This window comes from Crinia signifera, chromosome 6 (genome assembly GCF_055691185.1).
Source record: "Crinia signifera chromosome 6, ASM5569118v1, whole genome shotgun sequence".
NCBI classification, from domain to species: domain Eukaryota; kingdom Metazoa; phylum Chordata; class Amphibia; order Anura; family Myobatrachidae; genus Crinia; species Crinia signifera.
In genome coordinates, this window is record NC_139222.1 from 150,413,895 (window position 1) to 150,430,766 (window position 16,872).

The 16,872-nt window shown below is 42.2% G+C and overlaps 1 protein-coding gene across 4 annotated transcripts in view; it reads left to right on the forward strand.

Moving 5' to 3' along the window:
- Nucleotides 1-16,872, forward strand: part of CPNE1 (copine 1) — a 130,543-nt gene that overhangs the window by 94,781 nt on the left and 18,890 nt on the right. For 3 of the 4 annotated variants that reach the window (XM_083147631.1, XM_083147630.1, XM_083147632.1), the window contains 5 exons: nt 803-874; nt 4,555-4,638; nt 7,390-7,479; nt 9,613-9,711; nt 10,986-11,072. In XM_083147631.1, the coding sequence (XP_083003757.1) occupies nt 803-874; nt 4,555-4,638; nt 7,390-7,479; nt 9,613-9,711; nt 10,986-11,072 (432 nt within the window). Of the gene's footprint in view, nt 1-802; nt 875-4,554; nt 4,639-7,389; nt 7,480-9,471; nt 9,568-9,612; nt 9,712-10,985; nt 11,073-16,872 lie in introns of all 4 variants that reach the window. The other variant, XM_083147633.1, reaches the window with a different exon arrangement.

Below are 16,872 nucleotides of genomic sequence, written 5' to 3' on the forward strand. Positions count from 1 at the left end.
TGCTGCAGTTTGCCCCGATAGAAAAGAACATTTTTTGGTAATGTCCGAGTGGAATATCTTCTATGGTGTCTGTTACTTATAAAAATGAGGCCAAAATGGTGGAGGGTAGGTGTCAACCAGCAAGTATGTTTCAGTTTACTGAATGATCTTAAGTGTTACCCAGATGGGTTCAGACAAATGAACTGACCGAAGAACCAAAACTTTTTTTAAATTGTAATTAGTGCCCTGACCTTTTAATCTCTTTACTAGGATTTTTTTTACAGCAACCTTGCATTGCTAAGCATATAGTAAACCAATATACGTGAGGTAGACCTGGCCAATAAAGTTGATTCTGATACTATAGTACAATTACCTCCTGTACTCCTCCTGAAATTGTTCCAGCCTTGTTATTTTTGTGTAATTTATTTTTATTGAAAATTAATAGAAATAACCATCTGAAGCAAGTTTTGATCAAAATCATTGGAACAATCCAAAAGTCTCAACACAGTGAGACATAGCAATTCAACTATGGAGCGATAAATTAGCCATATCAAGCAGCCAAAACTTACTTCTAATAAACAGATTCAAATCTAAAGAATTGGCATCCAGCCTTGTTAGAAACTTGCCCCTCGAATGTGCTATAGTCCTGTGAATTAGAAAATGGATGGGTAAAATTAATAGGTTTTGCTTTCAACATGACAAGCTAGCAATACATGTAAAACTTTCTTAGACAACTGGATTGTAGGTTTATCTTGAGTTTATGCAGTGAACTGTAACAACAAGGAGCTAATATGATTAACTAATATGATTTTTTTTCTACCAGATAACTGCAGAAGAGATTAAGGACACTCGGGTGGTGATTTTAGAAGTGGAAGCTAGGAACCTAGATAAAAAGGTATCTTTTAATAAAATGACTGGGTACTTGTTTCCTAGCACGGCCACAACGATCATGATCGTGGTCATCGGGTGTAAAATCGTGGCCATCGCATGCTCTAAAAAATCGGGTGCGATGGGCCAGACGCGATGCCCGCGATTTCCCCATAGAGAACAATGTTAAATGCCTCAATTTACCCGCGATGACCACGATTTCCCATAGGAAACAATGTAAAATGGCTCAATTTAACCAAATTATCATAGGAACAATGGTAAATGGCCCAAAAACACCCCTGAACATTTAAATGTCCCCCCAAAAGTAGTTTACGCCACCCCGCGATCAACGTGAACCCGAAGCGTGGCGAGCGGCGGCGGTACGCGTCCTCCGACCTTTTCATACCCCCACTATCAACGTCGGCGTGGAGTTGAGAATAGAATAGTGTGGCGAGCGCAGCGAGCCACCGACCCCGAAGCGTGGCGAGCGCACGCGGATACCTGTGAAGCCCGCGAAGGGACGCGTTTACCTGTGAAGGTATCCGCGTCCCCTCGCGGGGCTCGCCACGCTTCGGGCTCGGGGGCTCGCTGCGCTTGCCACATATTCTATTCTCAATTCCACGCCGACGTGGATAGTGGGGGTATGAAAAGGTCGGAGGACGCGTACCGCCGCCCCTCGCGGGCTCGCTGCGCTCCCCACGCTTCGGGTTCACGTTGATCGCGGGGTGGCGTGAAATACTTTTGGGGGGACATGTCAATGTTCAGGGGTGTTTTTTGGGGTTTCTGGCCCATTTACCATTGTTCCCTATGATGATTTGGGTAAATTGACCCATTTAACATTGTTTCCTATGGGAAATCGTGGTCATCGCAGGTAAATTGAGGCATTTAACATTGTTCCCTATGGGGAAATCACGGCCATCGCGTGTGGACCATTTAAGCATTTTTGGCCGCATACGACCCGACCGACGCGATTTTCAATGCATTTCAATGGAAAAATCGGGGGCATCGCGTCGGTCGCGTCGCAGGCCACTAAAAATTACACCCGATGGCCGCGATTGTGGCCGTGCTAGGAAACAAGTACCAATGACTGCAATATACTGTATACTGCTGATAAGCCAGGTTGATGCAAACTGTATTGTTGCCACTTTCTGGGGCCATTGCCTACACCAATGTTCTAAAAAGAGAATATATGGAAAAATCCTTGTTTTTAAATCTAAATGAGGATCCCCCTCCCCATCGGTAAAATGTATAGAAATGTTGTCCCATCACCCACTCTCTCACTGAGTTGTTGTCCTTTTTTGCACACTGTTACTATCGGTGTCCTCTTCCTCCCCAGCTATAGATTATGGTCTGTCACATCAGTGAGTGCTGTTGGAGGGGCTGTATGCGTCCTACACGCATCCACTCCATCTGCCAATGCAGTGTCCGAGACGTGACAGGCTTCTTATAGATTTTATAATACAGATCAAAAAGTATTAGTATAGGGGACGTATATAGCCAGGGAGGGGGTGTCAATGTTCCAAGCCGAGTTCTGTCAGCCTCCCTACAGTGGCTGCTGGAGGGGAGGAGCATGTCAGGGAGAGCAAGGGAAATTGTATACAATAGTTTATCGTATCCCATCGTTCTAATGTGTACATAACCTAACTGTTAAAATGAAAAAAATAGGAGTGAAGGTAAACGTGGCGCCCGGGTGATTTGAAGTTCGCCCTTCTGAATTTCTTGGGGTCTTACCCTAAGGTACCCCACTATATATACAAAAGCAAATACAAATGGAATTCAGATACTAGGCGCTCCTCATAAGGGCATAGAAAATGATGGGAAAGAAGTAGTGAACAGAAAAAATTACTTCCCTCAGTGAAATTGATTTTTCTTTATGAAGATGTTCCTCAGTTCTCCGCCAGGTTTTATTCGAATATGCAGAAAAGAATATGTACAGAAAATGTGTTATATCCCTCCTTATTTGAGTCTGAATCTATCAGTCAGCTCTTTAAGCGATTTGTACGCGTACCAAAACTCACTATGAATAGTGGTTAAATAAACATATCAAGGTGTCTTTCTACTAGGTGACACGCACCCTTACTCACGATGTTGTTTACTTGTGTGACGCTCATAAAGGTTTCTTTTCTCAATTCTCCAAAAATACTTTTTATTGATGCATACAGCAATACAGACACACTTAAAAATATTCCTCCTAATCTAAGACTGTTTGACCCACAAACCAGATGGTATACCGGTCCCAAACGGTAGTGGACTTGCACGTACACACTCACCCATAGGTGTGCGCACATTGAGTGTTAGGGGTGCACAGGCACCCCCTAATGCTGTGCCCACCCTTATGAACACCTCTGCCGCTAATAATACCAGCAATACCCTTAACCAAAGACTTTTGCTTTATAGAACTGTATTCATTCAAAGAAGCGCTCATCAATCAATTATGTGTTTGCATTGTTAATTGTACTAGACCATTGTCATATCTATATACAGATCAATACCTGCATCATCCATATATGTTTATGACTGTATTTGCATGTACTGTTACACAGAGTAATTAGAAGATTACAACTGAAATAGGCAGGAGATTTTGGTGTGGCTGAGAGACTTTTTATATTGTAGCGAGTGCCAATAGATGATGGAAGACACGCCAGATTGGCGATGTTAGACACGCCCAGTCGGTGGAGCTATGCGCACTCCTTTGACGGTGCACCCCTTAATAAAATGTGCTGCGCACGCCTATGCACTCACCTGAGATCAGTTGTGGTCTTCCAGTCCTTTGCACACTCAGATCTGAGTCAACATGTTTCGAGACTCAGTGTCTCTTCGTCAGGGCACAGATCATTGTGTGCATTTTCTCCTTATATCCTGGAATCTCCTCCCACTTCCTGTTCCTCCAAAACCGGATGTGGGTGGGGCAATTTCTCCGTTATAAAACATCTCTTATTGTGGCTTATACATGATTATAAAACTTCCCTTAGCTTGTGTATAATCTTCCCTTCATATAGCGCTAGTGTCGGCGTCTCCTCCTTAGCAGAGACACAGCTGATATTTGCATATTGTTTCTAGCGCCGTGTGCGCCCGCTGGACTCGCTGCCGGTCGCGTGTGATGTCACTTCCGGTCACTCGTGTATGTGTAATTCACCGCCGCATGTCTGGCGGGTTCTGATTAAGTCCTCCGACTTCCTCCTTCCGCCTAGTCCACATGCTTTGTGTCCCTAGTCCCTTTTTTTAACCACTTATTCATAGTGAGTTTTGGTACACGTACAAATCGCTTAAAGAGCTGACTGATAGATTCAGACTCCAATAAGGAAGGATATAACACATTTTCTGTACATATTCTTTTCCGCATATTCGAATAAAACCTGGCGGAGAACTGAGGAACATCTTCATAAAGAAAAATCAATTTCACTGAGGGAAGTAATTTTTTCTGTTCACTACTTCTTTCCCATCACTTTCTATGCCCTTATGAGGAGCGCCTAGTATCTGAATTCCATTTGTATTAACTGTTAAAATGGCATTTATCAGTAATTTCAGTGCTGGCGGCTGTGCGTGCCCAAACAGAGGAATACCAGAATTGTTGGGTGGTTGGGGGCTGTGTAGTGGTCGGCTAGATAGCTTCTGATAAGAACACTTGGATTACACCTCATAGAGGTTAGGCACGCATTAGGCTTTTATTATATAGGATAGATTTATTTTTATTTTTTTCCCCTTCAGGATTTCCTTGGTAAGTCTGATCCATTCTTGGAGCTGTTCAGACAAAGCGATGATGGCTCCTGGCAACTGGCTTACAGGTCGGAGGTACAGTGACAGAACTTTTGCCAAAAGCATGTAAATTGCATAAACATTTATTATTCTACTAGCTGAAGTATCTGGCATTGCCCAGGTTTAAAGTTTCCACTTATTAAGTGATCCATGAGTTTGCTGCAACTGTCAACATATTTAAAAAAATGTGTGGCTCATTGGCCTGTAACTGTGGAAAACTTAAAAAAATAAGTTGCTTAGTAGCTATTCCAGCATACCCCTAAGGTGGCTGCCCTGTGCCATTTTTGTTTTTTTTTAGCCCTAAACCCCAGGTTTTCTTACTGTTAAGGTTTTTAATCCCATAAATTTTATTTCCCAATGTGAGATGGTGTAAAGTCTTACTACTTTTATCAATATTGCTATTCTAAGGTGTTTGGGTACACAATATTTCTAAGTTTTTTGTTCTAATTGATCTATGGTTATTTCAAGTCATTGAATTATGGTCGTATCTGTCAACTATTGCAGTTCCTCAGTTTTTCATCCACAACCATCCATTGGCAGGCCCAGAACAGGCTCCCAGGGTTAGTTTATACCAGTGGGAGGTCTGACCGGGACCCCAAGCCCCCTAACCAGGCAGACAAACAGAACAATGATTTTTTTTTTCTATGTATATTTTATTAGAGTAGCCAAAGGCAATTACAACAAAAAGGCCAGTACATTATATCTATCTATCTATATATATATCTATATATATCTATATATATATCTATATATATATATATATATATATATATATATATATATATATATATATATATATATATATATATATATATTAGGGTGAAAGAAATATGAAAAAAAAAAAAAGAGTTAAGGGAGAGAGGAAGGGGCAAACACTGTATGTGGCTAAATGGGTCTGGTGTGAGACCAGCTTACTCCAGGCCAGGTATTTGCCTTTGGTGCAGATTGTACTAAGGGTCCCAAATTAAATGACATTTTTTGACACCCTCATTTAGGAGTGCCGTAATTTACTCCATAGATGCAAGATCCCACATCTTGTTAATAAATGCATTTGAAGAGGGGGCCTCTGATTGCTTCCATTGAGTCGCTATTAGTATTTTTGCTGCATTGAATAATTGAAGGCACAATGAATTTTGAGCTTTGGATAGGGAATCAAGAGGTTTACTAAGAAGGATATGTAGAGGGTCTTTAGGAAAAGATTGACCAGTTATTTTCGAGGCCAACTGCATTACCTCGTCCCATAATTCAGATATCACAGGGCATTCCCACCAAATATGGTGGAAGGTACCAATATGCCCACATTGTCTCCATCAAGAATCTGAGGAGCCTGGGAAAACACTAGATATCCTGTCAGGAATCATGTACCATCGTGAATAAACTTTAAAGGAGTTCTCTCTAATGTTGGTGTTAATTGAGGATTTGCTCATATATTGCCTCAAATCTGTCCAGTCCTCGTCCTCCAGGTCTATACCCAAGTCCCGGTTCCAAACCAACTCGTGTTTTTCTTTAGTCACTAAGTTCTGTAGACTGTTCAGTGAGTACAATGTGGATATAGATCCCCTGCAACCAGGAGTATAAATACAACGTCGTTCAAATAGTGTGGGGTTTCTAAATTTATCTGATTTTTTGATAGAGCTTATGAAGCTAACAATTTGCATATATGCAAAGTTAAATGTAGCTGGAAGGTTATGTCGTTCACAAAGTGATTTGAAGTCAGGAGGGGAAAATTCACCTCTGTCTTATTCTATCAATACCAGCTGAAATCCAGGGGGCTGAATACAATGTAATGTTCCCTAGCGGGAAGTCTGGATGTTTCCAGAGCGGGGTCAACGGTGAGGGATAAGATGATAAATTTATTTTTTTATTACGTTTATCCCAAATTCTGTAAAATAGCTTTAACACAAGGGACTTCCCCTATTAAAGGTGGCCTCAGCTTTGGGGGGAGCTAAGGCCGGTTTCACACACTCCGGCTCCTGCCGGACGGAGAAATCCCGCACGGCCAGGGAGCCGTGCCGCACACATTAGTTGTGAATGGACACTATTGTGTCGATTCACACGGGACGGCCACGGCCCGGCTGCAGCTGGATCCCGCCACTGGAAGGGACGGCTGCCGGGCTGTGGCCATCCCCTCCATGATAAACTAGTGTGTGCTGCACGGCTCCCTGGCCGTACGGGTTTTAGCCGTCCGGCAGGAGCCGGACAGTGTGAAACCGCCCTATGGGAGATAGCTAACTGAAGGTAGAACTATGAGGTCCGATTCCAAAGTCACCCATGTTTTATTGCCCACAGGTGTATGCCACGATGAAATACGACTTACAGAACACTGATTTTTATATATAATCTATATGGCCCTGACCCAGTGTAAACCCTGCCAGTATTTTAAGTTGTCTAATGAAGGATATGTACCACGTTTGGTCCAAATCCATCAAGCTGTGTAGGTGTCTATGAAGAACACATTTACTTACATACATACATACATACATACATACATACATACATACATACATACATACATACATACATATTTTCACTTAGAGGTTTCCTCCAATAAGGAATACAAAATTTAAAACTGTAAACTCTACCTCTCAAACATTTGGGGGGTTTCAGTGGTAAACTAGCCCCTCTTATTTGCATCCTCCTCCTTTCTACTTTACCCACAAAACAACATTGTGTCCTTTGCTACAACTTTACAACTTTGCCTTTCAGCACATCACATGTACAGAGGATATGTTGCTGTGTGTGTAGCTATCCATGTTTATTCTTGTATGTTTCCTGTTTTTCCTCTAGGTGATCAAGAACAATCTTAATCCCAGTTGGAAAAAGTTCAGTGTTCCCTTGCAGAGTTTATGTGGGGGGGACATGAACAAACCCATCAAGGTAATCTTGTTTGAGACATGTTTGGTAGTTTCTAAGGTACCAGCTTAACTTTCTTTAAAAAAAAAAACCTGCTGGAAACTGTTTTATTTCTTTTATCCAGAGTTCATCAGTCAATCCAGCCCATCTGGCTAATTCTGTGTTTTCTGGCTAATTGTTTTTTTTCCAGGTCTTTTCCCATCAGTTATTTCCATGTTTGAGCCTCATATAGGAATAGATCAATAGTATCAATGTTTAGCTGATTTGTACTTGATCTCTCTCCACTGTCCTTTGTCAAGCACAGCCTGTAAACAGATATGAGCTGATTGATACTTCTCTCCCTCTATCCACTTTCTTACTCTCCAAGCATTGATGCATCTCCCCATAGGGCGAAATCCAATTACCCGCTGTTACTGACTGAGAATTGCTTTGCCCAGGTTTATTCAAATAGCCCCAAAGACCAGTGCAAGTCACGGCTTATTTGGGATTTTGCTTCACCTGCCTTAACAGGCGAAGCAAAATCTTTGAAAGCTGCCCCGATTGTGTGGAAAAAAAATGGGTCTGCAGACGACAACAAAAACATCTGTTTCACTTTACTTTTACAAGCAATAGTTATGGTCAGGAGCCAAAAACGTATATAAACAATATCTGTATGTGGGGTTGTAACCTTAGCATTTAATTAGGTTATTTCTGAATGCACAATTTTTATAGCCCTGATGGCAATTAATTCATTGTACTCACAAAAGTTTCTAGTTTATGCAAAGTGAAAGTATATTCGCAAAGGCGCTTCCCATATATGCACTTCTATATGTCCATAACACATCCAAGCACTCATTTTATCTTGCACACTAGCCTTCATTACTTTGTTTTTATGCATCTTAATTGAAACAATGGGCCAAATGTAATGGGGGTTGAGAGTTTGGCAGTTTTCCCCCTTTTTTTTTAAATGCGGCCATCAATTACATGGCAAAATCAACCTTATTTTTAATGTAAATGATTGCAGCTTAAAATAAATGGTGAAAACTCTCACTTTCTGATTCTCACAACCTTACATTTGACCCAATGTAATTTTTTTCTTTCCCTCAAGAGCCACTAGGAACATTCACAAATGTTATTAGTTTCCATACCTTGTTAACTCTTTTTAGGTATGATATACCACAATCCGATGTCCTGATGTAGGCAGAGCCATCATAATATGTGTGTGTTTTAGGAGTGGGTGGTGGTGGGGGGTGTTGTTGTCCTTCCATCTCAATTTTATATTTCATTGGGATTACTGACAACTGTGTACTTTATATAATAGTTGCCCTCACAGTTATAACTCTAGCTTTGCAGTCCGATTAAGCACCTGAATTTTTTTTAATCTATATTAAAAAATATCTCACTACTTGCATTTTAATTGTGTGCAGGTCAAAGCTATTTAGTTGCAGTCGTCCTTTTACACCCTAACCACTCACCTTTCCACTTTCTCACATTATCCTGTAACTTTTTTGCCGTGTGTGTGTGTATATATGTTTGTATAGAGTAGGTCTTGAGAGCCCATTTTGAAGTTTTGTAGAGAGCTGGAGAGTCTTATAGGGAGAGGTAGAGCATTCCAGAGAAAGGGAGCAGCATGTGAATAGTCTTGGAGCTAGGAGTGTGAGGAAGTAATATGCAGGCAGGGGAGGCGAAGTGAAGAAGATGGGAAGGAAATAAAAATTGTGTATATGTGTCCAGCATGGAGTGACATTTAAAATCTGTAGCATGACATGGGTACTAGATAATGTTTAAACTAACAGCAGCAGCAGTAGTATGATCAGTGTGTATGTATATTTATAGTGTGTGTGGGTGTATGTATGTATGTATGTATGTATGTATGTGTATATATATATAATGTGTGTGTGTGTGTGTATGTATGTATGTATATATATATGTGTGTGTGTATATAATATTATACAATGTATATGTAAAAACATTTCGTAGGGTAAAAATAGAACAAATGATGCATGTCTAGGCTCACTTGTCTGCTTTTAATGTCAGATCTCTGTTAGCGATCATGATGACAACTCCAGCTCCGATCTCATAGGAGAATTCGAGTGCATCACATCCAAGCTACTGGGAGCTCAGGAGCAAGCGGTGAGCCCTATAACCTTTTCTCACTGCGTGCCTCTCTTCCTCTAGGTACACTGTACTGATTATGATAGTGATGGCTCTCATGACTTGATAGGCATTTTTGAGACTAACATGTCTCAGCTGCAGAAAGCAGGAGGAGGTTCTCCGGTGAGCTCTTTATTGTTTTTACTCAAGACTTCCAAAAATGATACCCTTTTGTCTACATACTGATTAAAAGAGTGTGGTAAAAAAAATGTTACCTGGTAAGGGGTCAATACAATTAGGTGTGAGTTATTTTCATGAAACTGGCATACTATATATTGCATGAATGCACACACCAGAAAAATACAGGATCCAATTAGAAATGCCAATTTGTGATAGTCACTGAAAATTGCGCAACTTTGCTACAAAATGCCAACTTGGAGAAGTGCTTGAAGTAGCAGGGAAACCAAATTGCGCCCCACAAAAGCAATAACCATAAACAAAGCACTTGTGGTTTTCAAAAGGTGTCAAATGGATGTTTTTTTGCACTTGTTAATGGTTGACACATGTTGGCAAGCAAATGCTTTTATTCAAGTTTGTAAAATGTTGGGATAAACACTTTTTGCCTCTAATCTGGAGAAACCCCTTTTCCAAACATCTCCAGGTACTGATTCCATATCAGTTAGCCCATTTTTCAGATTTTTAGAGAAATTCATGATCTTCATTGACCAATTCATTCTCTTTAAACCCCTCCAGGTGCATGATTATTCGTTAGGTGGAAAGTATCAAGGGTTCACCATTGTGTACCAACACTTGTACCATAAAATAAAGATTTTCACCTGCTCAGAGGGGGTTGTGCACAAAAAACCCCACACATTTAGGGGTGTATTCAATGCGGCCGGAGAGGGGGTTAACCGGTGGGGATTTCAGCAAACAAGCGTTCCTCACTTTTTAACCCCTGCGCCAGCCGCTCATCCTATTAAACGCGGCAGGGCTGTCTTCTGACAGCGATGATTCCCGCAGACAGTGAGGCTCGCATCTAATGCAGGGAGCCCGCTGCATTTAGCTGCAAGCCTTGCTTTTTTAAGGGCCGCACACACGGCGTGTGGCAGGGGGTCAGTTGAATACTAACCCTGCTCGCTGTCACAGAAAGCATGGAATACACCCCTTAATCTAGAATGTCATTGAGAGTTGCAGTTGTATTGTAAATGTCATTTACAGTGCAAGTTCACCACTGGAATCGCACACAGGACCCAACTTGCACCTAAATGGATTGACACCTTAATCTAAATACTTAATTCTTCAAATATGCATGCGTAATTCTACTACTATTAACTCTATGGATGATGGTTATGGATCTGAACAAAGCTTTGCCCACCCAATGAGATTTTTGGTGTGCCTTGGCCAAATGACACTACTTGAATACTCTATTGAACTCTTAAAATCCATGTTTTGTATAGGTGGAATTTGAGTGCATTAATCCTCAGAAGAAGCAGAAGAAGAAGGGTTACAAGAACTCTGGTGTCATTCGTATCAAGTCATGTAAAGTAAGGGGATATTTCTGCTTCTGTGTAAATACTTTGCTTCATATAATGTGGGAGTATGTAATATGTTGTATGTATTTTTGTAGTGTGCCCTGTGTTTTGGTTCAGTTCAGGCATAGTGAAATCTTAACTTTTCAGGTGTAAATTTAATGTGTAAATTTAATTAGCTATTGGCACATGAAACCAGACCTAACACTATTTATAACAGATATTTATATGTATGAGTCATAGGGTCAACAGCACTAATGTCAACATGCATTAGATCGACCACTAAAGGTCGACATGCATCAAGGTCTACACACCTGAAGGTTGACTTGGGCTGAGGTTGACACATGCATTAGTTCTCCATGGGCTAGGTCAACAGTCAAAAAGGTAGACATAGGGTTTTTCATGTTTGAGTGTCTATAGGGACACTAAAAAAGTTAATCGCATCCCCTCGCATTTCTCACTGCACTTGCCATGCTTAGAGCACGGTGCCTCGCTGCTCTCGGCACACTTTTATTCTCCCACCACGCCCTAGTGGATAGTGGGGCATGAAATACTGTCAGGTCGGCGCATGTCTGCTAAAACCCCCGCCACAAAAAACCCGATGTCAGCCTTTTCACTGTTGACCTAGCCCCTGTCGACCTAATGATCTGTTGACCTAAGCCCATGTCGACCTTCCCTTTGTCGACCTAGTATCCCATATAAATAATGCTGAATATCTATTCCCTAGAAGCCAGCGTATTTCTTATTTGATACACCATTAGTGTAAGTTAAAGGAACATTTTGGTCGCATGCCGAGGTTCTTGTTTGAATAAAGGTGTTTTCTTCTACGATCCCCATGGCAGCCAAGACCTTGGGATTTCATCCCTCTCCCTTCAGATAGACAGGCTGTTTTTTTTCTAGGACCTCCCCCTTCCTGCATAAATGGGTGCACCTCCCCTCTCTCCTTGTCTTTTTTTCCTGTCTCCTAGTTGTACAGTTAGACTAGGCAGAGTAGGTTGTTTTATTTTTCTAGGAGCTTGCCTCAAACACAGGGTTCACTCTGGGGGAAGTGAGCGACATGTGAGTGTGACCTGACAAGGTTCCTGCCCATAAACTGACCTGAAAGTGTGCCTACAAAACGGAGTCTGTTCAGGTAATTGGAGCCAGGATCCCAGAGGTAAATGGAAGCCTTCGGAGGGAGCTCCATGCTGGCCGCACGCAAGAGGAGGCTGATTACAGCATGCGTGAGCGGGGAGAAAGAAGTTCTGTGTCCAGTACACAGACTTCCGGGACGCCAGCGGCGGACGCCGGAAAACTACAGGTCCCATAATCCCATGCGGTGGATTCCGCAAGATGGCCGCCGGAGCACAGAAACTCCCTGGCAGAGGACTACAGTGCCCACAATGCAATGCGCAAACAAGCGCGAACGTCCTAGTGTAAACTACAGCTACCAGAATACACTGTGGTAGCGCGCTGGGCGGCAATAGCTAATGACAAGCAAGTGCTTACAGCTGTAAAAGGGATATATATTCTGGGTGCAGCAAGTGAAGATGGCGCTGTTACAGATCTATTCTGCTGCTGCTGAGAGGAAGCTGAGTGCGTGCCTGCAAGCTATCGTTGTCTGGAGGATAAGGTATTGAAGCTGGTTACTTCATAAATGATATGGAAATAGAATATGATTGTATTCGCTCAGGAATGGATTGATACGTATTAATATATATATTAAAATCATGCAGGTGTACTGCTGCAGATTTAGAACATGGATACGCCTTCCCCCCCTAGGCCTGATAGTGCCCCTGTGAGGTAAGCTCTAGTATGGTTTTGGACAAAAGCAGGCCAGTGTGTTTGTTTTCAAAAGGCAGTGATAGAATATTTTTTGTTTTTATAGTGTGCCTGTTAAAGAATCAGCTACTATCCCAAAAAAGAAAGTTGCAAAAAAGAAGCACCTGAATATGACCTGCATGGCCTGTGATGTAATATTTTCTTCAACTGAAGGAAAGAATCTGTGTCAAATATGTGAAATTAAACCTAAACCTGTGTCTGACCAACCCAAAATATTACAAGACTTAATGGATTGGATGAAAAGATCTTTTGTCTCAAAAGAAGAGTTTATAGATTCCCAGGGCAGTAAAAGGTCAAGGGACCAAGCAGGGTTCAGTGACGAAGGAGCCTCATCAGAAGAGTTATTAGAAGAAATTGAGAATACATCTGCAGAGGAAGGAGAAATTAAAGAGGAGACAAGAGTCTTTAATTTTGATAATGTGGAAAGTATACTTAAAGCCATATATAAGACCATGAATATTAAAGAGTCAGTCACACCAGTAGAAGGAGAAGATATCTTATTCGAAGACAGATCTAAAAAAGGCCGTAACTTTCCGGTCCACAAAGTAAGGAAAGACCTGATATCTAAGGAGTGGTCCAATATTGAGAAAAGGCAAGGTAAATTATCTAGAGTTGACCGTATGTACCCAGTAAAGGACGACATTTTTCTAAAGTGGTGTGAGCTGCCAAAGGTGGACGCGGCAGTGGCCGAACTAACCTCAAGAACAACAATCCCGCTGGAAGACGGGGCCTCATTCAAGGACCCCATGGACAGAAGAATGGAGGGTTCCTTCCGAAAACTACATTTTTCGGCGGCTGTGTCGCTAAAAGCAGGAGTATCGGTGGCCTCAGTAGCCAGAGCTTTGAGATTGTGGGGTGCGTCGCTACATAGTGATATTGAAGACAAGATCTCCAAGCAGTACTTACTTAAGAATCTAGAAATGATGCAAAAAGCCATAGATTTCATTTGTGAGGCATCACTGGATACAGTTTCGTTCGCGGCAAGATCAATGGCGGCAGGTGTGTCAGCAAGAAGAGCATTATGGCTAAGATCATGGTCAGCAGATGCACACTCAAAAAATAGATTAGTCTCTCTTCCTTTCGAGGGATCACAGCTATTTGGTTCAAAACTAGATGCGTTAATACATAGGATCACAGGCGGGAAATCTCTCAGATTGCCTCAGGAGAAAAGAAATAAATTTCAGTTCCAGAATCCAGCAAAGCTTCAATATAGAGCAGCAAGAGGCTACAGACCAGGAAGACCATATAGTCAAAGAGGATCCTTTCAGTCTTCCAAGCAGTCCTTTCGGCAGAACTTCAGGAGAGGGCCCAGGCAATGACAATCACAGTGGTCCCTGGGTAGGAGCTCGTCTGTTCCAGTTCTCGAGGATTTGGGAAAATACCATTCAGGACAGATGGGTACTGAAGATTCTGCAAAATGGATACGCGATAGAATTCCTACATACTCCAAAAAAGGATCGTTTTTGGATATCAAGAGAACCAAAAGATCAATTAGAAAAGAAAGAATTAAGGAAAATTATATCCCAACTGTTACGCATCAAAGCTATAGAACCAGTAGAAGAACAGCAGGAGAAGAAAGGCTTCTACTCGAATCTCTTTCTGGTAAAAAAGGGTACAGGAGGATATCGTACCATCCTGGACCTAAAGAAATTGAACTCTTACGTGAATGTAAAAAAATTCAGGATGGAGACGCAGAAATCGATACTAGCAGGGGTCGAGATGGAAGACTTTATGGTCTCACTGGACTTAAAAGATGCATATTACCACATCCCAGTCAGACATCAAGACAGGAGGTTTCTAAGATTCTGTGTAATGAAACAACATTTCCAGTTCACATGCCTTCCTTTTGGACTGGCAACGTCGCCTCGAGTCTTCACGAAAGTCCTGATCACTTTGATAGCAGCCCTGAGAATGAAGAATATTCGTATTTGGCCGTACCTGGACGATCTACTAATCGCGGCATCATCGGAAAGAAAGATCAAGGAAGATCTAGCAATAGTGATTACATCACTAGAAGAGCACGGTTGGATAATAAACTTCCAAAAGAGCCAGATGCAGCCATCGAGATCCATTCAATTCTTAGGGCTGATAATAGACTCCAGAAAATTCGAAGTCAAACTGTCAGAAGAGAGATGTCAAAGGATAAGACAGAATGCCAAAGAGCTGATACAATCAAGTCATGTACCGCTAAGAACATGTCTAAAAATGCTGGGTATGATGATGTCTTCCATAGGGACAGTGCCTTGGACTCACTGGAGGCTCAGAACCCTCCAATGGGCCATTCTTCCGTATATCAAAGCAAGAACAGATCTAGAAACAAATATAAAACTGTCACTGAAAGTAAGAGTCGCTCAGGTGGTGGACAGAAGCAGAAATGGAGAGGAGAGCGGTGTCTCTTTCCCTTCCTCAATTCCTAGTGGTTACAACCGATGCCAGTTCGTCGGGCTGGGGTGCTCACATGGAGCATCAAACAACCCAAGGGATATGGACAAGGGCAGAGAGTCTCAAATCTTCCAACTGGAGAGAGACGGAAGCGGTTTGGAGAACGATAATGCACTTCTACCGGGAAATTCAAGGAAAACATTTGAGGGTTTTCTCAGACAACCTCACAGTGGTCTCACATTTAAATCACCAAGGCGGGACAAGAAGCAGGGACCTCATGTCAGTCATCTCAAAGATAATGAAGTGGGCAGAAGAAAATGTTCTCTCACTGACCGCAGTCTTCGTTCCAGGGAAAGACAACATGTTGGCAGATTTCCGGAGCAGAAGCACAATATCACCAGGAGAATGGGAGTTGGACGCAAAGGTATTCCAACACATAACTGCAAAATTGGGGAAGCCAGACATAGATCTAATGGCATCGAGCTCCAACAAAAAGGTAGAGATATTCTATTCCAGATATTATCATCAGCAGACATCTGCAGTAGACGCTCTCTCAGTTCCTTGGAACTTTCGCCTGGGGTATGTCTTTCCCCCCTTCCCACTGATTCACAGGGTGCTGAAAAAGATTATAGAGGATCAGGTAACAGTCATTGTGATCCTGCCATTTTGGCCGAGAAGGTCATGGTTCTCCACAGTCCTGAAGTTAGCCATTCAGGAACCCCTGACTCTGCCAAGCATACCGAACCTACTGCACCAAGGTCCAGTTATGTTTCAAAATCCAGAAAAATTATCTCTGAAGGCATGGAAATTGAGAGGGGGCTACTAAAAAGCAGAGGACTGTCGGACCAGGTGGTCAGTCTACTATTAAAGGCCAGGAAAGAAGTCTCATCGTTGGCATATTACCGAGTTTGGCAAGCCTTTATTCGTTGGAAAGGGTCGGCTATTGACATAGAACAGTCATCCACAGCCCAGGTTCTGCAGTTTCTGTACTTAGGCTTCGATGCAGGTTTAGCGACATCCACATTGAAAGTTCAAATTTCAGCTCTCAGCGTCCTACTCAATAAAAAACTGGCTGAAGAGGACCTGATAAAAAAGTTCTGCAATGCAGTCCAGAGACTACGCCCGGCAGTAAGGTCGTTAGTAGTTCCCTGGGACCTCAATATGATATTGAAAGCTTTGACAAAAGACCCATTTGAGCCCTTACAAGAAGTACATATGAAGTATATGAACTGGAAAATATTGTTCCTAGTGGCGGTCACTTCCGCTAGAAGGATCAGTGAGCTACAAGCTCTTTACACTGAAGAGCCTTACTTAAGAATATTTCCGGACAGAGTGGTGTTACGCACACATCCCGATTTCCTACCTAAGGTAGTAAGTACCTTCCATCTCAACCAGGAGATAACTCTTCCAGCTTTCTACCCTGAACCAAAGGGAGAAATAGAAGAAGAATGGCATACCCTTGACTTAGTGAGAAGTATCACGATCTACATGGATCGAGTCAAGGAGATAAGAAAATCAAAGAACTTATTCATAATCACAGACGGGGCAAAGAAGGGGATGTCCCCCTCAAAGCAGACCATGTCGAGGTGGATCCGCGAGCTCATTTCGTTTG